At 36.5% G+C, this 26,925-nt stretch overlaps 1 protein-coding gene across 3 annotated transcripts in view; it reads right to left on the bottom strand.

The window, feature by feature from the left end:
- Positions 1-967: 967 nt before the first annotated feature.
- Positions 968-26,925, bottom strand: part of LOC109073381 (zeta-sarcoglycan) — a 237,824-nt gene continuing 211,866 nt past the window's right edge. Inside the window, exons 7-10 of one of the 3 annotated variants that reach the window (XM_042720236.1) lie at positions 19,360-19,483; positions 3,567-3,769; positions 1,611-1,639; positions 968-1,513 (exon numbers count right to left, since the gene is read on the bottom strand). In XM_042720236.1, the coding sequence (XP_042576170.1) occupies positions 3,572-3,769; positions 19,360-19,483 (322 nt within the window). In that variant the 3' untranslated portion in view covers positions 968-1,513; positions 1,611-1,639; positions 3,567-3,571. Of the gene's footprint in view, positions 1,640-2,644; positions 3,770-19,359; positions 19,484-26,925 lie in introns of those variants that run through there. The other 2 variants (XM_042720165.1, XM_042720101.1) reach the window with 2 other exon arrangements.

Raw genomic sequence — 26,925 nt, 5'->3', positions numbered from 1 at the left:
TTATAAGACCTCTCTGCTTTTCCAAATGAGAGTAGAGGTGCCAGAGGAATGAGTCCTAACCAAAGCACTGACCTCATCCTTTTATGAAGATGTTCTATTTCATGGTAAATTTGATCCAAAAGCCTCAAAGCCTACCTCTGCCTGCCTCTACCCATTCTAGTCAAAAATTGATAGAAAATGGACAGAAAATAAAGAAATAAAAAGACAGAGACAGGGAGATGTTGCAACAAATGTCCTTACTTTTCTTCACAGGAAATACATCAACTCCCCTGGACTCTGCCAAATGTCAAAGTCACTAAAATTGGTGAGAAATAACATGGCAAGTGAACAAAGGCAAATACATTGCTTGGGTTTCATCTCCAGAATATAGATATTTAATATCCCAAATAAATACGTGTTCATCATTTCATGTTTATTTTTAATTATTTTCAAACTCATTTCATGAGCCAGTTTAATTTGAATGTTATAATACTGGAGATATGATGAAAGGAAAATCTAGGACATTATTTTCGACCTCTTATATAACTGAATGATATTCCAACCTCAGAGCAATCTTACAAACACATTGCATAGAATTTATAAGAAAATATATCTTTGTTTTCGTTTAAGAAATCTTCTCTCCTACAGAACAAAAACACAGACATAAATAAACAGTTACTTTGATGCTAAGCACCTCATACTATTGTATTTTAGCCCATTCAGAATCCATATTTAGAATGTCTATGCGGGCATACAGTATGTTGCTCAGATATCTTTGTACAGGTCTTTGTCATCCAAAAACAAAGCTGAGCTTTTAAATTTAAAGTGTATGCTTCAGTTATTACAGGCATTATCATTTTATTTTTCACCTTTTATCTCCTGTTGCTAAACATACCATGTCATGTCTCTCGCAACTGATAGATTTTAAGTTTAATTTTTAACCTTTATTAACTTATGATTTTGATTTTAGTGTTATAATGAGGTTTTATTGGATTACTGTTTGCAAACCTCTTTGGAATTAGATTTTCACATGAATGGCTCCTAAATTTGTGCATGTTGCTTATGAATTAGAACTATTATGAATTTTTGATTATCACTTAATTTATTACTATGAAATTATATTTTAGGAGCTATTCTTGCATGAATACATTTTTTTTTTATGCAATTCCAAATGGGTCAAAAACTGTTTCTCATGACTGTATATACTTTTCCCTACAGAACACTATGAATGGTTATTCCATATTGGCAGTTTACTTTTCATTCACTGTGAAAACATTTGTAGAAAAGACCCTCTAAATCATATTTTAATTTACCCAAGTGCAGTGGTCCATGGACCGAAACACTGAAAACAGTAAATAATGTAACAATGACAGTTAATAATGAACTTGCAGTATTGATTTCTGCACTACATCATGTGGAGGGAATAAAAAAGACACACATACACACAAATTTTAAATAAAATGAACACAACCATAGAGTTGGGAAAAGATTACAGCACCTCTTTTTGACTGGCAGGATCAATTTTAGTTAAGACCTAAACACAATCCAACAATTAAATTTGGTTGATAACAGTTATAGAGTATTAAAAAGAAAGAAAATAAATAATAATAAAAAAAATAACATTAACTCACCATAGTACATGTAAACATGTCCATGAGACCTAAACAATAAAAAAGAAACATTATCAAGCATTCTTGAATACAAAATTCTTAAAATAAACTTTCTCTTTTTATTATTATTGATTAATGTTGTTATATACATGGCATATTCTTGTGCTTTTTTTCCAAAAAGAAACATCCAAGAGGAAAGTAAGTTTGTGTTTTCTTTCTGTTTATCGTAGTATCTCTTTGACCCTTGAACTAAAAGAGAGGAGAGGGTTCTTTCGGTCAGTTTTCCTAGCGGAGGTTAGTCTTACTGCACGTGGAAGGTCAGTAGCAGGTGATGTGCTTTACTAACAGTAGCAAAGGCACCTTTGTATCTTCTTTAGAAAAACACGCGCTCGTTTGCGGGTCGCCGTGTGTGTGCTCATTCACGAGTGCAGTCCAGCGTCCCAGGCAGCACACATTCACAATCCTCCACTGAGTCAGACGCTCATACAAAAATAAGAAGAACAAAAAACACTCAAAAAAAAAAAAACGCTGTTTCTGCTCCATTTACAGATTGGGAAGATGCGGCTTCAACTGAGCCAAGACAGTCTAATGATTCCTGATTTCTGCTTGAGAGCACAAAGGGGAAGAGGAAGATAGGAAAGAGGAGAAATTGAAAGAGAAAGAACAAAGAAGACAAAGAAAAAATGACAAAAAAAGGGAGAAAGTGATAGTCACTGTGAGAAAGACATGGGGACAGACAGACAGACAGACAGACTGACTAGGGCTGCCATATGCACCGTTCATATGGGACACGTCCCGGCCAGGATTTTAAATTTGCCTAAAATATCCAGGTTTAGGCTGTTTGCACTGTGCAGGTCGATATTTGTGTGACATTCAAGAGAACTATAGAGAGCAACGTAGATGGCTCCTTATGCTTTTGAATCGCTCTTGCACCTACTTTGGTGTCTTTTTTGATCGGTGTGCAGCGAGGCTTCAAGTCAAACGAACGAACAAACACGTGTGCATATTTGCAGTGCTTTGATTGTTCCCTGTAGATCTCACCTTCTCACGCGCAGCCCCATGATTGGTCGATTATGTACAATACCTGCATGCTATTGGTCAAACTGCTTTGGATGTTTTAGGCAATATTAAATTCCTGGCCAGGACGTGTCCCATATGAATGGCACATATGGCCACCCTATGACTGACAGATGCTTTTATGATAGACATCTAGCTAGCCAGCCAGACTGACTGACTGACAGCCACACAGATAAACTAGGGTGACCTTTCGTGCCCTTTTTCCCAGACACATCCTGGCCAGGATTTCTACATTGCCTAAATAATGTGTTTGACTGATGTCATACACCGATCAGTCTGTGCAGTGTCACACCTAATATATGCACATTTTTGGATAGCTTTAACGGTTCTGTGTAGATCCCACCTTCTTATGCACCACGATTGGTCTATTACGTACAATGCCTGAATGGTATTGGTCATGCAAGTATGAAAACAGGAAAACAAAGCCAAAACCTGGATATTTTAGGCAAAATAAAAATCCTGGCCAGGATGTGTCTGGGAAAAAAGAGCTTGTATGGTCACCCCAGATAAATAGACAGACAGATAGATGCCTTTATGATAAACAGCTAGCTAGCCAGACAAACTGACTCACTGACAGCCACAAGGTTGCTTTTTTGATAGACAGGTACTTAGATAGATAGACAGACAAACAGACACACAGATATACAAATATATACTTTTATGACGGACAGCTAGCTAAATAGCTAGACAGATAGATAGATAGACAGACAGACAGACACGACAGATAGAAACTGAATAGACAAATGGATGGGGGAATGGACAGAGGGATGGATGGGTGGTTAAAAAAAGGCTTAACAGAAAAGATAGGATTGAGGTCAGAGGAGAGGAGGAAGGGAAGGAACAGGAGTGGAAAGGTGAAGGAAGGCCTTTCTGGTGCTGGGTGGTCCATGGCCCACCCACCTTTCTCAGCTCCAGAGACACACACTGTTTGTGGTCTGGCAGGTGGAGGAGCTCTCTGCCGGAGACAGATACAACTTGCCGCTGGGACATACGCACACCTCGTACACAGTCTGTTTGGGGTACGTGGTCCCTGGACCGAGCAATGGGTCCACATTCCCGTGTGGAAGATTTCCAAGACGGATTGAATTTGCGTTTAGAAAGATCTGAGAGGGGGAGAGGAGAGGTGAGGAGAAAAAAGAGAAGAGTAAAAGATACAACAAGACAGACATTCTAATCAAAGACTTCAGATAAATCAACATAATAACAGTAATTTAGGACTAAGCTGCATTTACTCAAATACAAACACAACACTGATGAAAGACTGCATTATTATTTAAAGACTGGTTCTTGGTCAGATAAAGGTGAAAGGTAGCAGATTCTTGGTCAGAATAAGAGGGTGCGTTATAAGCATCAAATGAGAATTCTGTCACTATTCTTGTTTATTTCTGAAAGTAAAAAAAAAAAATATATAAAAAAAATCCCATCACAGGTTCATTTCAGCCACATCTAAAAATGATGTAATGTGTTTAATGTTTAATTCCGTGGTGGAACTGATGATGGCAGAAATGACATCTTAAATAAAATATAATTAAATAATATTTTCACACTTTCTGCATATTTGATTTGACAGCTTAATTAGAAATAACATACAGTAAAAATTATTTTTTTTTAGCTTGATTTTGCTTTGTTTTATTCACATATCGCATCTCTTATTTCTATCTCAGGCTCTTTGGTAACCAGGTGCACTAATATTAAACAATACTTTTATATATAATCTTTATATAACCTATATGATTACCTATAAATGGCTGTCGATTTAACATGTAAATTTGGTGTGATTATTTATGGAAAAAAGACCAGATTAGCCTGCTCCAGCCCAGACCTCTCTGTAATCTTACATTGAATGCAGTTACTGATGAACAAGATGCAAGATGCTGACTGACTGCGTGATATAGCCTGCAAGAATGCAGCTACAAACCCATAAAATTCAAGAAATGAGTGCAAAAATGGCACTGACTGGGTTTGTCTAATTTTTATATTATATGATATAACTTAAAAATATTATATGCGACAAGGGTGCGATTTTTTCCCCTAAATATCTGCATGACTACAAATGTGATATTGCTTTTATACAACAATAAGCTTTTCAATAAACAAGAAGTTAACATTGTGTTACATTTTAGACACAGTATCATCCCTATTGTCTGTTTTTTTGCTCAATTTTGCCAACAAAAATAGTTCCAAACAAAGTAGCAGAACTTTAGTGCCTTTCTGAGAAACACACAGACAGCGGTGTTTCATTACTGAAAGAATCCATGTTTTCAAACAAGACTACTGAGTCAATGATTCAGTGACTCATTCAATCAGTCATTCAATATTCACTGAATGACTCACTCATTACCACAGTGACTTGGCGCCACCTACTGGAGGTTTTAGCTTCATATTAAGAGTTTCATCCAAATGGGTCATTTTTCAAAATCATTTCATATGTCAATATTATTATTTTTTTCAAACCCATTAATCTTATATTATTATTTATGCCATTCTAATTGTAGTGTAAGTGCATTCATGCCACCTCTAACCAGTCTATGTAAACATGTGTAAATGCCACTTCAGACTCAGCTTCTGAAAACAATGTTATGGCCACAATGTAGCCTTAAAAGTTTAAGTGTAGTAAATTTTGACTCAGAATATTTCTTCTAAAGCTACTTTTTGTTATCTCTATTCAATGTTTTTTTTTTTTTTTCTCAGCTGACACAATTATGACTTTATCTTTTGGGGGCAGTTTCTCAGTCCAGATTGATGCACAATTAATTTGGTTTTATTTTTTTTAATTATTATGCTTATCATGTAATTTATTTATATTTTTATATTATTTTTTTCTCCTCACATAATCACACTCATACACACACACACACACACATATACACATATATATATATATATATATATATATATATATATATATATATATATATATATATATATATATATATATATATGCATATACACCTGTGTATATTCTTATCCTGAACGTATGTTTATAATAAATAAATAATTATATAATATATATATATATATATATATATATATATATATATATATATATATATATATATATATATACATTTTTTTTAAATAAAACACAAGCCCTGGGACATAAAAGCACCCAAACTTGAAGAAACACCCAAGATGCAAGATTATATTAAAAACTCTGGCTGGGTAAGATTACCATGACACAATCCTGGCACATTAATTCCTCCTGAAGGACACACATTTAATTTCCAGATACGGACCAGGAGAGAGAACATCTCTAGGGACATAAACTACATTTCATTAAAAGCCTGTTTGCCCTTTGATTTATAAATATGTTGATTTCTGTATTTATCAGTTCCAAAAAGTCTGTTGGCTCTGACAGTTAGGAAAGGCCAAATAATCTTTACCATAACTCACACACTGTGGGAGAGTGACAAAATATATATCTATAAACACTTGCACAAACAAGCCCCATGATGCTTTGCTGTCAGCAGGACAGCAACACAGCCACTTTCCCTATCTGTATCTCACTTTGTTTCTCGCTATTTGTTTCTCTCGCCTTTTGCTGCATCAGTTTTTCTATTTATTTTTTTACTTTTATTTTGCACTTTCCAAGTCCCCTACAAACTTTAATATAACAATTATCAAAAGTGAACTTGATTTTTATACAATTAACATGCACACACAGTCCTAAGATGAACTGCCATATTTGACAGATTTCTTTAATGTTGACTGCAAATTGAATGCTGTAATGCACAGCATAATGTGTACTGTTCTACAACCAACATTAAATATAAACAAAGACATTTCAAGAAATTATGTATGTTTGTTCCTCTAAATGGAGCACATATCAACAGGAGAAATGTAAAGGAAAATCATTGGTGGATAAATAAATGCAAACATATATCAGAATAGGTAATGGGTCTCTAAAACAAATTAAAAAAAGAAGAGAGAGAGAGAGAGAGAGAGAGAGAGAGAGAGAGAGAGAGAGAGAGAGAGAGGCATACAGATCAAATAAATATTAAATGAAATGTAAGAGTGGTCAAGGTCTACATACAATCCAGTAATGCTTTCCAAGGCTTTCAAAACACTTAAAATGTATTTTTGCATTGTAAAGGTTAAACCATAGCCTACTTCAACCCACTTGAGTAATTCAGAACATTGCACTTTCATATCTGCAATTAGCCTCAAGGTGTTGACAAGCATCTACGGTGACTTTATGATTCATAAAGTATTGTGCATGGCTAGAATAACATGAAATATGGGCTCTCCTGATGATTCTTGCCTTTCTTTTATTTTGGACTCGCTATTAGTCCATATCGGAACAACTATGTTTCAATTATATATATATATATATATATATATATATATATATATATATATATATATATATATATATATATATATACTTTTTTTTTTCCTTTCAGTGAAGGGTAGTAGGACTGCAAAATTATGAAATATATATTGCTATAATAATAATAATAATAATAATAATAATAATGATAACAATAATAAGTTCAAGTTCAAGTTGAGCTTTATTGTCATTCCGCTACGTGTGGACATACAGTGGAACGAAATGTCGTGCCTCACAGGACCATGGTGCTACATAAATACAGACATACTGTACAACAATGAAGTAAAACAGTATAAACCTAAACACAACTAACCTACTGACAGATTTTGACTATGGATATACTATATATAAATGTTTACCTATACATAAGCTAAAAAATACAGACTATATAAATGCTTCACATAATACTATACCTATACACAACTAACCTACTGACAGATTTTGAATATGAATATACTATATATAAATGTTTAGTGCTGCTGACTCTCTCCACAGTTGAGCTGTCGATGATCAGTGGGGGGTGGTCAACGGAGTTTCTCCTGAAGTCCATCACAACCTCCTTTGTCTTCTCCACATTGAGGGACAGGTTGTTAGTGCCACACCATTCAGCCAGCTGTGCCACTTCCTCTCTGTAGTGCGTTTCATCGCTGTTGCTGATGAGACATACCACAGTTGTGTCATCCGCAAATTTGATGATGTGGTTGGAGCTGAACTTGGCAGTGCAGTCGAGGGTCAGCAGCGTGAAGAGCAGCAGGCTGAGCACACAGCCTTGTGGGGCACCTTTGCTCAGTGTGGTAGTGCTCGAGGTGTTGTGGCCGACACGGACTGACTGAGGTCTTCCAGTTAGAAAGTCCAGGATCCAATTACAGAGGGAATTGTTAAGGCCCCAGCAGGTTTAGTTTATTAATGAGCTGTTGTGGGATTATTGTGTTGAATGCTGAGCTGAAGTCGATGAGCAGCATTCTGACATAGGAGTCTTTATTTTCTAGGTGGGTAAGAGCCAGGTGGAGGGTGGAGGAAATTGCATCGTCTGTAGAGCGGTTTGGACGGTATGCAAACTGGAGCAGATCGAGTGTGTTGGGGAGGCTGGTTTTGATGCTGTGCATAACTAACTTCTCAAAGCTCTTGATCATGATTGGAGTCAGCGCTATGGGATGGTAGTCATTTAGACAGGACACAGGTGATTTTTTTGGTACCGGTATGATGGTTGTGGATTTGAGACATGTGGGGACGACTGCCTGGCTCAGCGAGGTGTTGAAGATATCTGTTAGGTTAGGACATCTGTCAGCTGTGCAGCACAGTCTTTCAGTACACGGCCAGGTATGTCGTCAGGACCTTCCTTCCTTCCTTACGTTGGCTGGAGACAGACAGAGCACCTGGTCGTTGGGAGGTATGGGCAGTTTTTGTGCAGGTGTCTAATTCGGCATTTCAAACTGTGAATAAAAGTGGTTGACTGCATCCGGGAGGGATGTGTTGTCATCACAGGCCTGTGGCGGGGGCTTGTAGTCTGTGATGGTCTGAATGGCTTGCCACAGGCTCCGTGTGTCTCTGCTGTCTGTGAAGTGATTGTTGATTTTTTGAGCATATGACCGTTTTGCATTTTCGATGCCACAGGACATATTGGCTCTTGCTGTTTTGAGGGCTGCTTTATCTCCTGATCTGAATGCTTCATCTCTGGTCTTTAGCAGCCCACAAACCTCTGCTGTCATCTACGGCTTCTGGTTTGCCCGTGTGGTGATGGTCTTGATGACTGTAACATCATCAATGCACTTTTTGATATAAGCACTCACAGTTTCAGTGTACTCCTGCAAGTTTGTGAGGTTGTTGTAGGTGGCTGCCTCTTTAAACATGCTCCAGTCTGAAAGCAGTCCTGTAGTATTGAGGTAGCATCATCTGGCCAAACTGTGATGAGTTTTTGAACTGGTTTGGTGAGTTTCTGAAGTGGTCTGCATGCTGGAATTAGCATAACAGAGATGTGGTCGGAGTACCCGAGGTGGGGGTCAACACTACATTGACTAGAAATAAACACTGAGCTGCATACAAACATTTAAATTGCACATATGTCAGTTTTTAAATCAACTTAATTATGTTTTATGTATTTATATGTAATAACTTGATTTTGTGACAGATTTATTTAAGTAATGAAGACATGGCTAATAGTATAATGAGTATGTACACTTATTATACATATTATAATATAGTGCATATATTTAACATAATTTTTTTTTATTTTTCCCTTACCTTAAAAATCAGGGAATAGATGCTGAAATAGTCCAAATATGGCTAATTAAACATCACTGTTTTGGTCAACAATTTTGGCCCCCACAAAACCATTTTGGACAAAAGTGAAAATTCATTCATTCGTTTGTTTGTTTGTTCGTTCATTCGCACTTGCTTGCTTGCTTGTTTACGGTTTAAGAAAAAATAATTTCTGTAGCCAAAATTTTGGTGCACCACTCAATCAGTCCACAAAGAAATGATCTTGAGACCAGATGGTTAAAAACAATTGAGAAAAAGCCTCTAAAATGTGAAGTAAGTTCTGAGAAAAGCTCTAGCATCATTTATTTGCAGGTGTCACTTGGTATTTCTAATTCAATGAATTCAGACATTTTTAAATGTTCAAAAGTGTTCAAATACTTTATGCAAATGAAACTTAAATGAAAAATAATAATCGATAATTCATGATTAATTGTATTAATCTTGATTATTTATTTCACTAAATGTTCCACCCCAAAGCTTAGTCCCCTGCATTAAATGTCCTTCTGTTTCAGTTCTCTTAAAGGACGTAGTATTTGTCCTCTAAATGCTTTTATCACTTCATCCCCTTCACTGCCAGATTACTGAAATTCTATTTTGGTATGCGGTTAGCCAACATGTCCTCATGCATTGTGTCACCTAATACCAGTGAGTGCCACTTTGGCCCAAAACAGACTCTCAAATCCAATTCCATTTTAAACACTTCTGTTTTCTGCCAAGAGACTGAATTCTGGAATTTTCTGAGATGTGGCATGGCTAATGATACAGCCCGCTGACAGCTTTCACGACCCCTACCGAGGGATTCTATAAGAGAGAAGGACGGGCGCTGTCCAGGGGAAGCAAGAGAGAGGGAAAGCCAAGGGAAAGAAGTCAGAACGGAAGTCATTTAGGTCATCTTATGAGAAGATTAAAGATGGCACCCGCTCCCAAATGAAAGTGTCTGTATGAATTACTGTCAGTCAACCATGAGATAAAAAAACAAACAAACAAACAAACAAACAAACAAACAAAAAACCTTGGTGCATTCTTTACAAACCTCTTCCTGTTCTGGAACCACTATCAGGGAATGTGTTTGCGTAAACTTGCATGTTTATATGTGCAGGAACAGCCAATTATAGTCGGTCTAAACATTTTTTCATGCATGATTTCTCCCATGTCACAGCTGGAGGAGAGAAGAAGCAAATGAGAGAGAACAGGTCGAGGAAAGAGAAAACAGCTAAAGCTGGAGAGGATGTGAAGAGGTAAATGAAGGGCGGGGGATAGAAACACAAACAGGTGACCCATCAGACTTCATGAGCTCATTGGTGTGTATCGCACACTCCATTACACTCTGGAGATGAGTAGAACTGCAAGCTACTGTATAAAATACAGACAGATTGCTGAGATCTCAAATCTCAATCTCTTTTGTTCTTGTCTCTATGACCGTGACAATCATACAGTTCTAGCGTGAAGTTGCCGCACGTTTCATTTACTTCTGGATTTGCTAATATAAAACGATGGTAGGAGCTTTGAAAGGTGAAAGTTTATGGACCTGGGGCTGCATACTGGTATTTTTACATTATTTTACAGAGGCTAAATGGTCACAAAAAAAAAAATATATATATATATGGTAATGTTTAGACTACACGCCACATGACAAATAGAGCCAATTAGGAAATTAACCCGCCAAGTTTATATCTACACATTTACAGGGCCTATGAATTAATACATGCCAAGCGCCAAATGTGAAAAAAAAAAATAAATAATAATAATTCAGTTGTCCAGTAACTATTTTAAAATTAATTTGAACAATGCCTGAGAACACAGAATGGTTTGGCCCAATTTTTAAATCACAAAGAATGTGTTGCAATTATATGAATATGAATGAAGCACTGTTATCTTTTCACAGTTCACAGTAAACTCCATCTTTAAAAGTGAAGGAAAAAAAAAATAAAGCAATGGAAAACAACAACAAACATAAATTTGTATTGTGATTGTTGTTGTTATATAATAATAATAATAATAAGACGAAGAAGAAGAAGAAGAAGAAGATGACAACAACAACAATAATAATATTAATAATAATTTCAAAATAATAATTATCATATCATATTTTGTAGAATGTAATATATACAATTATATTTAATGTATCCATTTACATATGTGATATTAAAAATCTGGATTGTTTAATTTTGTTAATAGGTTTTATTATATATAATAATAAAATAAAATAAAATAAAATAAAATAAAATAAAATAAAATAAAATAAAATAAAAATAGCAATTCTGTCATCATTTACTATCCAACATGTTGCTCCAAACCTGTATGATGATCTATGCGATGCAAAGAGATGGTATTCTTAAAAGAGCCCCAGTGTTCTTTGTTCAAAAAATTTAAGTCAATAGAATTCTTAAAGATACTGTTGGAAATAGACATTAGTACTCAAGTGGGTGATAGAATTACCTTGAAATATGCATTCCAATAAAGGTACACCAAGGTTTTTTTGTTTTGTTTTGTTTTTTTTGTCTGAATCAATATAGTATGCTCATAATAAGTGTTTATATTCAGATTTTTGTTAACTGCTAGAGTGCCAAAAGTTACACAGTGTACCTTTAAACCAGATGTGTTATTATATAGGCAGCTAGGCACAATTGTTTTTTGAAGTTTGACAAACTTTATCTAACATGCTCACCAGGAGCAAAACATTGCTCCATTATCACAGAGAAAACCAACTATATTAAAGAACAGGATAACATCTAATGCCTGCTAATGTGTGTTGTGTTGTGTGTAATGTGCCCTTGTGTTGCATTAAGAATTCCATTCTTTCACACTTCAAAAATGTGTTTATATTAACATACAGTACTTACACGGGATACGGTTTGGGTCTTAAAATATAGATTACAAAACCAAAACAGGAGGGTTTAAAGTCTAATTGCATAGAAGAAGAGAAGTTTTTTCAAGTTTCACACAGAATATTTTTTCTCTAGCACTTAAGAAATCCACGTACATCACTGGTACTTTTGATAATCCACAAAATCCATCCAATTCCATCCCTTTTCGACCTCTGTATGGAGATCAGGCAGAAATGGAAGGCTCACCTGAGCTGGAGGGCTATGGTCAGAAAGATAACACTCGTCGAGACAACCTCGCAGCACCACCTTCTTAGCACGCTTCCACGGCAAGTCCAACCTTGCGATCCATAACCTCCAACAGCTCTTCATACGAAGGGCAAGAGGATTGAGAAGGCTCTGCCTCAGCTTCTTCACCGTCCTCAGACATCACCTGCTCTTGCTGGGCCGAACCCAGCAGAGCACTAGCCTCCGGATCAGACATTGTTAAAGAAATAACATCATCCTCCAGCGGCTCTTTCTCGTCCCCAGCTGACAAGCGTGAAAGGGAAAGCCCTTCTCTAAACTCATCGACCAGATCCACCTGTGATCCCCACGAGCTCATTCTCCTCCGTGCCTCAGCAGCGGCGGGCCCTGAACCGCGTGAAGCAGATGGCTTTTTACTCGAAAAGAGAGACAAACGAGAGCGGAGCTTTTTCATTGAAAAACACTCACAATGCACACAGATTGCTCCCTCAAAGACATTGCGTGCATGCTCTGTGTCCAAACAAAAAACGCAGAGATTGTGTGTGTCATCGGGTGTCAAATAACGATGACACGGATGCAGTCACCCTCTAAACATCTTGCTAGTACTCACCATGAAGCACTCTTACCAAATGCATGCTTCAAACAAAACAGTCAGTGAAGATGAAGAAGAGAATGACGTGTATTTATACTATAGTCGCACCGGTAGTGACGTAATGGGCTGTCGCCAGCCAACTTGTCGTTGGTGTTTTCAATGTATGCTTCAGACACGGGTCACAATGAGGCGTTCTCCATAGCGACCCCTAGAGGACGCAGTTTGAAGTTCCTTTGAAAGAGAATCTTACTTTTCTTTTCCTGACTACAGCCAATGCGGTGATTAGAACCCATAATGTGGAATCAGAAACATTTTTAGATTATTAACAGCCATATGGCTAACAAAATAACCTAATACAACTGACATAAGTGAGAGGAGAGCAACAAAAGAAGGATAAGCCCAAATGGAACTGGCACAAATAAAAACACTCCAAAAACTAAATTTCCTCCCAGTTTTTTAGATCCACACTTAAAAAAAAAAAAGAAAGAAAAAATATGCTCCCACTAAGCACGGCAGAAAGAAGTGCCATGGGACTCCATACTCCAGAATAATAGAAAATAAAACCTCGCCGCCATCATGCAGAAACAACCCAGGGGCAAAACAAACCGCTGGCAGTAATTTGGCTGTTGGATTATTAACCTCCTAGGATCTACCCCCTCTCTCCTGCACCACAGGGCTTCTGATAGATTTGCCCACTGATAGATGAGTCTGCTTCAGTGGCAGGGCTAGTTTAAGAGCATTTCTCTCGTTACTTTGTCCCTATCACACACCCTAGTGGCTTTATTAAGATGCATGGGCTTTTAAGGGCTGGTCTCAAATGGACACCATATTGGAGCTTTGCACAAACAAATGAAACATTAGTGTACATATGCCTGCTTCAGCTCCCCTGTCTCCTTGGCTTGTCGGCACCATATGTATCTATATCCACTGCCTCATTGGCCGGCTGAAGTGAGAGGGAGTGTTCAGGTGGAGAGAATACTTTGACATTTGAATGTACCAGTAGTGTAAAGTATTTGAGTATATGTAATTAGTTATTGTACTTAAGTATCTTTTTGACTTTTACTGAGCATCATCAGCAGCCTTTACTCTCTACTTGACAACATTTTTTAATAAATATATGTACAATTTACTCCAATATATCTGTGATAAGTAATGCAATTATTATTTTTTCTGCAGCAGTTTATTTCTGCTACAAAATAAGTTATAATTCCATCTACAGTGTATTGAAGGTACTGTGTCTTGTCCGTTTCTTCATTGTTAGCAGGTAGCAGGTGGTTGCTGGTAATGATGAGCTACCCAGGCTCATTGTAAATACATGTCTCAACCAATGTTTCTGCAAAACTCAAAAAACCTACCTATACGTACGAATCGTACAGTTTCCAGTTTAGAAGCAGTGCAAATTTACAGGGTCAGAGCTTCAATTAAGAAAGCCTAATTTTCACTAAATTTCTTGCACAATATTATGTTATAACTTGAAAATAATTTTAACATGCTGCAAGATTTGAAAACTGATACTTTTGAATTTTAGTGTCACATATACAGCTTAGGTTTGCTTTGTAGCTCATGCTATATGGTATTGCACTTGTGAGGTAGCTTGGTAGCTCATGCTATATGGTATTGTGATTGTGTGGTTTGGAGTTACGGTTTGAATCACGTGATAGTATTTTTTGAAAAGAAGTTTATTAAAGTTTGCTATTAGTATACTTCTTTTAAACTAAAAATAAGAAAGCGAGGCCACTCGGAGCAAGTACGAGGTGTGGCGGTGAGGACCCGGGAGAGAGTTGTTAGAAATATACTTAAAATGACATTTAAGTATACTTGACTTATACTTACAAAAAGTCTAAATATACTTGAGCTATACTTAAGTATACTTAATAAAATAAACTTGAAGTATACTACTTTTTGGTAAGGGAGAGCAGGGTTCCTCAAACCTTTATTAATTAAATAGCATTACTTTGTCACTATCACACACCCTATAGGCTTTATTAAGATGCATGGGCTTAAGAGTTGGTCTCAAATGGACACCATACTGGAGATTTGCACAAACAAATGAAACATTAGCGTAGAGCAGGGTTCCTCAGACCTTGCCCTGGAGGGCCAATGTGCTGCAGAGTTTAACTCCAACCCTGATCAAACTCACCTACCTGTGATTTTCTAACGATTCTGAAGACATTGATTAGCATGCTCAGGTGTGTTTGATTAGGGTTAAAGCTAAACTCTGCAGGAAAGGGAATCTCATGGGCCACTCCCTGGACATTCTCAATTGCCGCAATACGTACCTGAGTATTGCACATGCGTTTTACCACCACTCACTGCACACTGGAACTTACGCTTAGGCTGTTTTAATCTTTAATCAATCTCCAGCAGTTTAATTTGGTGGTTATTTTTGTCCACGAACATAACGAAAGGGTAGTGAATTTGCCCACAGTGTATTGTTAAGTGTTTGAAAATTTTCAAAGGATTTTCCCAAAATATGTGTCAAAATAAGATTTGTCACCAAAAATCATTCCATTAGCTGAAACACAGAGAAAGTATGTCAAAATAAGACTCAACTTTACCCCCTAGTGGACGAAAACGTCCCCAACCAACACATAAGGGAACTCACTGCACACTGAAACTTACGCTTAGGCTGTTTTAATCTTTAATCATTCAGGGTCCCCGCCCCCATGAGAGCTATCAGAGCACATACTGTACAGCAGTCACTTCTCATTTCCCTTGATCTCAATGGGCAGCAGGAAGAGAAAAGGCAATAGGACATGGACCTAGTCAGCCATTCCCCTTAATTCTCTCACCCCAAACTTTTTAACATTGCCCTCTTAAGAGTTGTCTGCTGACAACATTGATTTTATTTCTCGTCTCAGCTGTCTAATGCACTTGATTCTCTTCTCCAAATTGACAGAGGCATCTATTTTCAGTGTCTCATCCCTCTGGAGAATTACAGGGAGAGACGGAAGCAAACAGGATGGGATTGTGCTGATATGAGCATTTGTTCTAAACTACTGAGCTTGTTCATAAAGAAGGGCAGAGAAAGAGAGAGAGAGAGAGAGAGAGAGAGAGAGAGAGAGAGAGAGAGAGAGAGAGAGAGAGAGAGAGAGCTTATGGACCAAATTGTGGTGCTTTTGCATGCCAATGACTTGAACAATTATTTTTAAGAAATGATGCAAGCTTTATTAGCACCCTTACTGTGCAGCAGCCACTTTGTCTCTTATTTCACTTCTCACAGCACCATCCTGCTATCTCAGGCACGAAAGAAGAAGAAGAAAAAAAAATCCCAAAGAGGTGACAGATCAGCATGATATATGACTTGGACTCATGGAAGTTAATTAAATAGCCTGGGCAGTTACTAAAGTGAGATAGGAGAAGTAGAGAAACAGAGAGAGACAAAGGAAGAGAGAAAGAAAGCTATGGACAGCACAACATGGTGGCACTAATTTAAACGAGAGGGAAGGAAGGTCGGTGAGCATGGATAATGTTCAAGGTGCTCGTGGAATTACACTAACGTTGCAATCATGGGACAGTGAATTAGGCTTGTAGACAGAGAAAGATGTAGACAGATGAGTGTATAACAGGAGGAGATCAGGAACAAGGAAAAGGAGAAAGATTTGAAGTAGTTAGGAGGTGCTTGGTTGAGGCAATTACAGAGGACATGGTCCACTCACATCTGACCAGAAGTCACATCTACCAACTTAACAAAAGATGTAATGTAACACATTACATGAAATGTGAACATTAGATAACTCATTCAGAGCTCTTGGTGGAAGTATAGTACATGCTACCAGTAAGAATACTTCTGTGTAGGGATGGGCATTTTTTAAAAATATTGCATTCGAATATTTCAGCTCATAAGAAAATCAATATTTAAATATTAATTTATTTAAATGACGTTTAATGAGAAAGACGTTTTTTAATCAAACATTATTTTTTGTCACCATTTTCGAACAATCTAGCTTATAAATTATTTCCTGTTTTTTTTTTTTTATCATTAAACATTCTGTGCAAAAAAAAAAAAAAGGACAGAAAAAAGCATTTAACACGGGCCAATGAAAAAAAATAAAAACCGCTATAATGCACATACATATACACTTGAGTCGGCATCATGTTTGCATTGTTTCACATATTCTTGTTGAAAAACACAAAACAAACAAACAAACAAAAAAAGCAAAACCATGTAAATGATTGGGTGAAAGTCAGCTTCTTATGCCATGTGTCCATCAAAGCGCCTTTAGCCAGCTGTGAAAGGAAGGCGGTCTTTTTTATGTGAATGGCTGTGTGTGATTGCTTGTGATTGATAGACATTTTTTTCACAGTTGAGATGCTCAGAATAGCCACTGAAGTAATCTAGCAGATGCATCACATACAAAATGCATGTATTAATTTTTATATTAACATTAACTTCTCCATTGTCGTTCAGTCGTAGTACAGGTAGGATGTGACAGGTGGCCAGTGCGGTATTTGCCCCGCCCCTCCTCCACTGTGATTGGACAGCTGGCTGAAAACTGACAGTGATGAGAGGTGGATTTTGCCCAAAGTTAAACATTCATTAGTGCTTAGTCTTAGAAATTGTGGTGCTCCCATTGAAAAATATTGAAAAAAAATATGCTAGCCTCAGCAAAAAAGATACATGCCCTTAGTCTGTTAACAATAAAGTGATGTGGTCTTCTCAACTCTACCTGCAGTAGTGAATGCAGTTTTTCTTCATTTAACTGTTCATGACATTTTGGTGTTTGTATTTCATGATTCCTCATTTTAGTGATAACTCGGTTTCACTTGACAAAGTTTGCATGCTCAGGTTTTATCAGGGACTTACTGCCTTTACAGCCAGCAAAGCAACATTTAGAAAAATTCAAATAGTGTTTTTCTTTTTTGAATAATTATTGTAAATAGAATGTTTTAATATTTGAATATTGGACTATTCGTGCACACACCTACTTCTGTGATGAAGAAAACATGTGAACCCTTTGGATTTACTGGGAATTCTGCACAAATTGGTCATACAATTTGACTGGATCTTCAACTAAATTCTATAACACACTACTAGACTGAAACATGTTGCTGTTTGAGGTTTTAAAGTCTTAGTTGTCAAACAAATTAAATAAAACAGAAAATTTGGCTATCAATTACTCACCCTCATGTAGTTCCAAACCCATACAACTTTTGTTCATCTGAGAGATTTGTTTCCCTCCACTAAGAGTCCATGCAACTAAAACATTTAAAAAGTTCATAAAGACATTGTAAAAGTAAAATCCAAGTCTTCTTAAGAGACACAATTACATCATATGATGAACAGACAAAATTTAGGCTTTCACTTGTATAGAAACATGAATCAATGCACATACATAAAGCACATCATATTTAAATAATATTGATTATTTATTCATTTATTTTTTTATTTAATGGAGGAAAATAAATCTCTCTGGTTTTTGTTAATTCATTTTCATTCACGTTTCAAAGATGACTGAAAGTTTTATGGGTTTTGAATGACATGGCGAGAGTTAATTATGACAGAATTAAAAATTTTGGATCAACTATCCCAGGAAGTCGTCAGATGTGTGCACAAGAGAGAGAGATGTAAGAAATTGCAAGAAATTGAAAAAGCGTGAGAGGAGGATGAAGCAGTGCAAAAACTAAATCACCATTCTATCTCAAGTAGTTTGTTGACATCTTGTCAAGAATCAACTCATGTATTGGTAAGTGTACTATGTGTGGTGAATGATCCTATAATTGACACACATAGCCGGTGATGAGTTGTCAGAAGTGCTTTCCAAAATGACAGAAAACAAGAAACTGTGAGTTTTAAAATGCTCCGAAATATGACTTACAGTAGTGTGCTTGGCATAAACAACAATAATAGACAAGCACAGTCTGTTTATACAAATTACACACAGATAATCATGCATTTCCACGTCTTTACTAAACACACCAGTTGTTGCTGCAAAAAGATCAATTAGTTATTACACTACTATTCAAAATCTTGGTGTCAATAAGATTTTTAAAATGTTTTTGAAATAATTATTTTATGCTCACCATGCATTGTATTTATGTATTTATATATTCAGAAAATGAATTGTATTTATTTATATTGTGAAATAATCAAAAGCTTGGTGTCAATTGTATTTTATGATCCTTCAGATATCAGTGCTCAAAACGGTTGACGGTTGTGCTTATTTATTTATTTTTTATTATTATTTGCTTATTGGATGGATGAAGCCATGAATCTCCCAAATTGTGTTCAGTAAAGACACAACATATAATTATTTTACATATAATGGTTTGTGTTGTTTTTGTTTAGGAACATTGGTTATAATCTTGGTAACTCACCAGTTTCTTGCTCATCAGAACGTGTAACCTTTTTGTTCATCCATGACATTCCTGGCTATTCTACTGCTATTAACCGTTATGACATCCACATGGTTTCCCTTATATAGAATTTCACATACTCACCTCTCCTTCTGAAGACTCTAAAGTGAGATCTTTCCTACAAGAAGCTTTGAATTCCCCTACTCCTGCGTTGACCTCAACACCTTTAGGGGCCTCCAGTGTCAGTGTCCTTGTCGGGGACTCTAGCCTGTTAGAGGAAGACAGACTTTTATGAAGTGTTTTTAATGCACACACAGCTTTCAGTTGGTCAAATAATAATCAAAACCTTGCTAAACAAACTTCTCTCATAGGTAGCAAAAGTTTGATTCATTTAAATAAGTCAGTGTCTGTTCAGATGATTCACATCAAAGAACCTAATCAAAAAGCAATTCAATGATTTGAGTCCTTGCGTGACGTTTTATGTTTTGATTTGAAAGAAAAATACTGCTGCTCTTTGCTATTCTCAGTTAAGTAAATTAGGGAGTACATAATTTTTTAGGTTTTTTTTTGTATTTTAGTTGTGTAATGTGTGATTCTGTTTTATTAGGTTGATTTATAACCTATTTTTTTGTGCCAGAAATAACAACATTTAGTTCAGGTCCAACAAGTGTCATTTTTATTTTTTTAGAAGCCATTTTTTTTTTGCTTGATAAGGTTAATTTGTTTGTGTATAATTTATAGAGTGATGGTATTTAATATATTGACCTAATGGTTCCCTCTTTTTTCACTCTTTTATTTCCTTCCTTGTTTTATCTTGCTCTATCTGTAAGTTCCCATGTCTTCTGAAAAGAAAAACTCAATCAAACCATTGATTTTCTGTTTAAGCATGCTCCAAAGCAATTCAGCAGCAAAACAAAATATCTTAAGTGTGCAGAGAGTGGACTTGATTTTATATGGAAGATAAGAGAGGCCAACTTTAGTCTCATATCTGCCTTATTCATTATTCCACCAGCGAATTCACCCATTCAAACTTACATCTTGACCTTTTCTGCCACTCTGACAAATTTATGCGTCGGGATATTTGTTACAGTCATATGAAAAGCAATACATAAAAATGACTATTTTGAATTTCACACTAACATCACATTTATACTCCTTTTGCTTCTTCTTGTTGGCAAATTTGTGGTCTTTGTTTCAAAATACATTCATGAGGTGGTGCTCTGACTAGCAAGAAAAGCCAAGGGAGTTCTAGAAAAGTCTAAGAATTCAACTCTGAATATTACTGTGATAGAAATGTAATGTATCTGCTAGATTCACATTGTGAAGCTGTAGCTCAATAGGACAGCGGGACTCAAATGTGTTGCATGTATGCCATACGAATGCATATGTAGAGCTCTGAAGCATCTGAGGTTGAAATCTGTTTACAATCTTGCGATTTGAAAATCTTATGCTACTCCAAAGTTGACTTTTATAACCTGACTTTGGCTGCCACAACATGTCAGGCAATTTCTATGATGTGCTTTTGATGTGACTAAGATGTGTAAATAGCTACAAGTTCATGCTAAGAGTCTTCACAGTTTTTCATATTAAAGCCTGGAATTTTTGATTTCAGCTTTAGATCGGTTAAACGCAATATAGACGTCATTTCACTAGCTAGGACCACGCCACAAACAAGCTATGAAACTGTTAGTTGAACAGAGTGTTGGGGAAGAGTAGAAAGAGGATGAAGGGGTAGAGGGAATGGGACGATCAGGGTATCTAGAATTGATGGCTCAGAGAGACTCAGGGTGGGGGTCCCATCTCTATCATATATTTAGGCCAGACAATTAGGACACCCCCCAATACAACCTGAAAGAAAGAGAATGTGGGATAAGGTTGGCTGAATGGATAAGAAAGGGAGGAAAGGGTGGGTTCGAGAGAAAGAAACAAACAGTATGGTACGAGGTGGCCCGATATATGGAGGTTTCGGGAAGTCAGGTGATCGTTTGGGACGTGCCCCTGCTTCTGAACATCTGCTAACCAATTAAGTCCATTTCTTTAAAAGAAGCTTGGAATTGCCAAAGTTTTAGTAACATTTACACACATACACTCTCAGAAAAAAAAGGTACAAAGCTGTCAGAAAAGCTAAAAGGTACATCTTAGTACCCTTATGTACCTATAAACGGTACATATTAGTAGCTTAAATGTACTTATTAGCATCTTAAAAATACATTTTAGTACCTAAATTGTACCCTTTTTGACAGGGTATCGCCCCAGTAACAGTTTTGTACCCTGTTTCCTGAGTGTATATCAATTAAACATTAAACATATCTTTAAATAGCTTTAAGTTTTCAAAAAATAAGATAAACCTCTCCCTTAAAAAAAAAAGAAAAAACAAGTCAGTTAACTTTTTTTTTATACATTATTTCCTACTTTTGCAAACCTTCCTACAATAAGCCACCAAATGAGATTTTCTCCTCTCATGAGTTTTGTGTGCTTTGACGTATCATTTATCACTATGTCTCCAACAAGCTCATGGTTACAGAAGCTGGATACTGACTTTTGACTTTTGCGAATAAGACCAATGATGACATTAAGCAGCTCAATACCAACTGCTAACCTTTGACTTCATGTTCCTCTCTGAGTATTTACTTTTGGTTGCAGCCTTTCAGATTGATGAATGACACTGTACCATGGGTAGATGAACATCAGCCAAAGCCAAAGATGAGAAAAGCGTTGCATTTGACATTTTCAAGCCTCCCTAAGTTTTAAAGTTCCTCTATGTGAGCTTCTCGCTTACTGGGATCCATGTTTTGTAGGATAAAACCAAGGAGATTCTTTGAAACTCATTTAGGAAATTTCCAAAGTTTTGGAACTTAGTTTTGGTGGTGTGAAGCGAGACACATCAAGACATCACTGCTTTGCATAACACGATTATCATCACAATCGTTTCATCACAGAAACTTTAAGTGCTTAAATCTGAAGCACATCATTGGAGATAATGGCGCCAAAAATTAGGCTTTCAAGAAAGTTCACTGGAGCGCTTGACCCTCTGAGTGGGTTTCCTTTATTGCTCACTGAGCTTTTGGTCCAATGGTCCATTTCCTGTCCTCAAGATTCCCTGACAAATCCTCGAACAGGTCAAAAATGACTTTTTGCAGCCTCCCCATCTGCTGTGTGATATGTGGCTGGGGAAATTGTGGCTGGCAGCAAGACCCTGTGAGAGAACGTAAAGCAATTTCATGCCCGTGCGCATCCATTGCTGATAATTTAATCGATAGTGATAGAACTGGGGGACCGCCATGGTCAGAGAGGGAAGTAGGAATAAGATAGGCCCACTGGGTCTCTAAAGCACTGCTGTGGCGAGGAAGGAGGTTACAGGAATAAAGGAATGATATTGTATCTCATTTCACTCCTGTCGAAGAATATCATTCACTCGAGTGAGACTGTGCATCTTGGGAAGTCACCACATCAGGGCCGCTTCAAAGCAAGATGTTAGAGTAAAACTGAGACAAAAAGAGTGAGAAAGATAGGGACAGTTAGCGAACAATTTACAATATTGTTCACCCACCTCATACCTGCATGTATAATTTTTGCCATACACTGTTCAAAAGGTCAGTACATTTAAAAAAGTAAAATAAATTCAGTGCATGTTTTTGAAATGCTCACCAAGGCTGCATTTATTTGTTCAAGAATACAGTAAAACAGTAATATTTAAAATATGATTACAATTGTAAAATATTTTACAATTTAAAACAATTTTATTTCTCAACAAATTTATGAAATTTATTCCTGTGATTGCAAAGCTGAATTTTCAGCAGCCATTTCTCTGGTCTTCAGTGTCACATGATGTCTCACAAATATGTTGATCTGGTGCACAACATTTCTTATTATTATAAATGTTGAACAGTTGTGCGGCTATTTTTTACTTTTAATTTTGGAGGTATTTTTCAGGATTCAGTGAATAGAAAATTCAAAATAAAATCAACATTAACTGAAATAGGAATCTATAGTAACATTATACATGTATTTTAATACCTTAATAAAAGTATTCATTCCTTAAAAGGATACTCCACCCCAAAATGAAAATTTTGTCATTAATCACTTACCCTCATGTCGTTTCAAACCTGTAAAAGCTCAGTTTGTCTTCTGAACACAATTTAAGATATTTTGGATGAAAACCTGGAGGCTTGAGACTGTCTCATAGACTGCCAAGTAAATAGCAGTGTCAAGGTCCATAAAAGGTATGAAAGTCGTCGCCAGAATACTCCATTTGCCATCAGACGTGCAATCTGGGTTATATGAAGCGACACTTTTTGTAAGTGAAGAAAACAAAAATAACTTTATTCAATAATTCCTTCTGTATCATCCACACCACAAGGATGTGCTGTTTGTACATGTATTTAGCTTTGATTTGAAATAAAACGGTGCATCCTTGTGGCGCGGATGAAACAGAAAGCATACAGTGATAGGAAGAGACACAGAGGAGACCGCTGACAAGGGAATTATTGAATAAAGTCATTATTTTTGTTTTCTTCGCTTACAAAAAGTGTTCCCATCGCTTCTTATAACCCAGATTGCACATCTGATGGCAGATGGACTATTCTGACGACGACTTTCCTACCTTTTATGGACCTTGACACTGTTATTTACTTGGCAGTCTATGGGACAGTCTCAAGCCTCCAGGTTTTCATCCAAAATATCTTAAATTGTGTTCCGAAGATGAACGGAGCTTTTACGGGTTTGAAACAACATGGGGGAAAGTGATTAATGACAAAATTTTTATTTTGGGTTGAAGCATCCCTTTAACATCTTACTGACCCCAAATGTTTGAAAATATGTATTTATTCCTTCAAAAATTCTAAATAGTATTACTACTACTACTAATAATAATTTTTGAAGAGTACTCAGAATTCTTTCAATGATATGATGTATATACCTGAGTGAATTTCATTCTGTGGAAAAGACAGATGACAACAAGAGCAATTCACTAAACTGCTCAATAAATGTAAAGGTCACCACCGCAGATCAATATGACGCCGAAACCACACATATCCTCATGTTCGAAATCATCTTAAAATTGAGTTTATGCTCTCATGGAGAGAAAGAAACTACTTCACTCATCCATACTGACAGTATTAGGGATGGGCAGAGAGGTATGGCACTATAGATGCCAGAGCAATCCCTGTGTGATAAGGTAATCAATGGATTTGAAGGTCAAGTCCGAGGGGTGGATGTACTCAATGTCCGTATGAGTGGAAGGTAATTTAATGTGGATTTGAGAGGGTCGCGTTGCCAGGATCGCATCTACAATGAATCTCAAGTATAATCATACATATGCAACTGACACTCTCATAATTCTGTGCTGTGATAATTGAAGAACCTCAGTAGTATCTCTTCAAACCTTCCAACTCTCAAGTCAGTCAAATTTAATTTCAAAGCACGATCATGCCCAATCAGCCACTCATGGGCTCAGGGTCACAGCTGTACTTTTGTCATGATTTAGAACCATCTTGCTCTACCCAAACTTTAACTGCAACCATTATGAGAGAAGCAAAAAAAATAAAAAAAAAAAATAAATAAATAAATAAATTCAAATGAGATCTCAGGAGCTGGAAAATCCAGGTATGAGACGATTCTTGTCAGATGCTTGAAAGATGAGTCTAAGAGTGGCCTTTAGCTGAAAAGATGGAGAGAGATAAGAATCCAGAATCCCCACTGGGTTGTATATATATATATATATATATGATATATATATATATATATATATATATATAAATTGAAAGAGGGTTTAAATATCTTTTGACAAACAGATATATATATATATATTTATAGAGAGAGAGAGAGAGAGAGAGAGAGAGAGGGCGCTAATATCAACTGCTAATATCAATCTTGTTCCTTCACCATCACAATGCATTTTGTTCACTTTGTATCATTAAAACGTTATTAATGTGAGACAATAAAGAGTCACTGGATGAATGATAGCCACTGTGTAAGTACTTTAGAAGGAGAAATGTGATGCAGAAGACATAGTCACAGAATGGTCCACTTATGCCAAAATGGTCGAAGGACTGAGTCTATTTCGACTGGAGATTCAGGTGTGCAATAAATCTACCAAAGCCCCTTCAAATCCCCCATCAACAATCTTCCTCGCTCTTTCATTCTCTCTCCATCCATAATTATGTTCTGGAGAGGAAAAGTGCCGGCTGTCTCATCTGGATTAAGCCTCACACAACTGTATTCAGTCACACAGTTTGCAAAACAGCAGCTCTTTTTAGTCTTTTTAGACTCTTTAGATGGGCTCAGCTTTCACTTGAGCTGTAATTCACAAACTGGATGGAGGCGTTGTTAACCCTCAGTGACCCAAGCATTGATATCCATGATGGATTATTTTTTTCACCTTTAAAGATGTTTTTTTATGAAGCATTTAAAAAAAAAAAAAAAAAAAAATTCAACTAGTAAACAAAACAAAACATTTTTTTTTGGGGGGGGGGGTTAATAACCATAATTGCAGTATAGGCTCTGCTCCTTATTCGCTTGATTACACGGTTCTTCATGTGGCAATTCGTGACAAAATCATGACTTTTTATTTAATAAACTTATTTAATATATTAAACAATTAAAAAAAGAGAGAGATTAGCCAAATTAAATATATTTTTTTAATTACGTAATATTTAATTGCTTTATACAAATGTATGCAATTCTGCTACTCTGTGTCTTTAAGTTTAATAAAGATGCTATTTAGCAGACTAATTAGCAGGTGTTAGTGTAGACATCCCTCTTTGTAGGGATTCAAATCTTGACCTTTACTCATTTTCCTACCACTCTATTCAAAAGCTGTAAATTTAATTTGTCTCTAAACACTCTAACCAAGACAACCAAGAGACTCATCTCCCTAAGCAACATTTAAGGCATCATCGGTGCCCTTCTGATATAAAGGCTGCTCCAAACAGTAGGCGGCAAATGCACCATATCTTGTATTTGTTGCTGATAAGGTAATCCCAGAATGCACTGGGGTAAGCTCTGAGAAAATTATCACCCATGAAAATTTCAGTTTTAAACAAAGCTATATTTATTCAGTGTCAAAAATATTGATAGAAAATAATCATCTAATTAAAAATGTGTCTGTTTTATTTTGTCTGATATTTGTGTGTTATGCATTTATTTGTACTGCGTCATTAGCTCAGCAGCATGACTATTGGAATCGACTGTGTGTGTTAGTCACTGTAAGTATTGTGTGTTTCACAGTCAGAGCACTACTTGTGTGCTGCCTGTGTGAATTCCTGCCCATGAAGAGCATTTTAAATCCGTCTCTTTGAGGGAGGTTTCTTTCTTTTTTTTTTCTTTTTGGTTAGGATGCTGCCTTTGAAAATAGCTGCCTGTGTGCACAGTAGAGAGTGAGATACCACATAAGAACATAACCACATAAGTGTATGTCTTTGAAAACAAGTCCTTGGTGGACAACAGCTTAACATTTACAAGCAGATGTTAACCACAGCAAGTGGCTTTACTGGAATGGGATGGGGCCTTGCCAAATCCTTCGGGTTTTGTTTCTGCTTATCTACTGGCATGATCCTGCATATTATCATGGATTTTATAATAATAAACTTACTGGACAGATTAAGTGGTACAAAAAATGAGTAGTCTGTTAAAGACAAAACAATATATACATATATAGTTTGTAACTTGGGTCAATATCTGTCATCAAATGCTGCCATTTGTGGTGGTATA

Source organism: Cyprinus carpio, chromosome A1 (assembly GCF_018340385.1).
Source record: "Cyprinus carpio isolate SPL01 chromosome A1, ASM1834038v1, whole genome shotgun sequence".
NCBI lineage: Eukaryota > Metazoa > Chordata > Actinopteri > Cypriniformes > Cyprinidae > Cyprinus > Cyprinus carpio.
The sequence above is the reverse complement of the archived record's forward strand: the minus strand, read 5'-3'. Positions and strand labels throughout refer to the sequence as shown.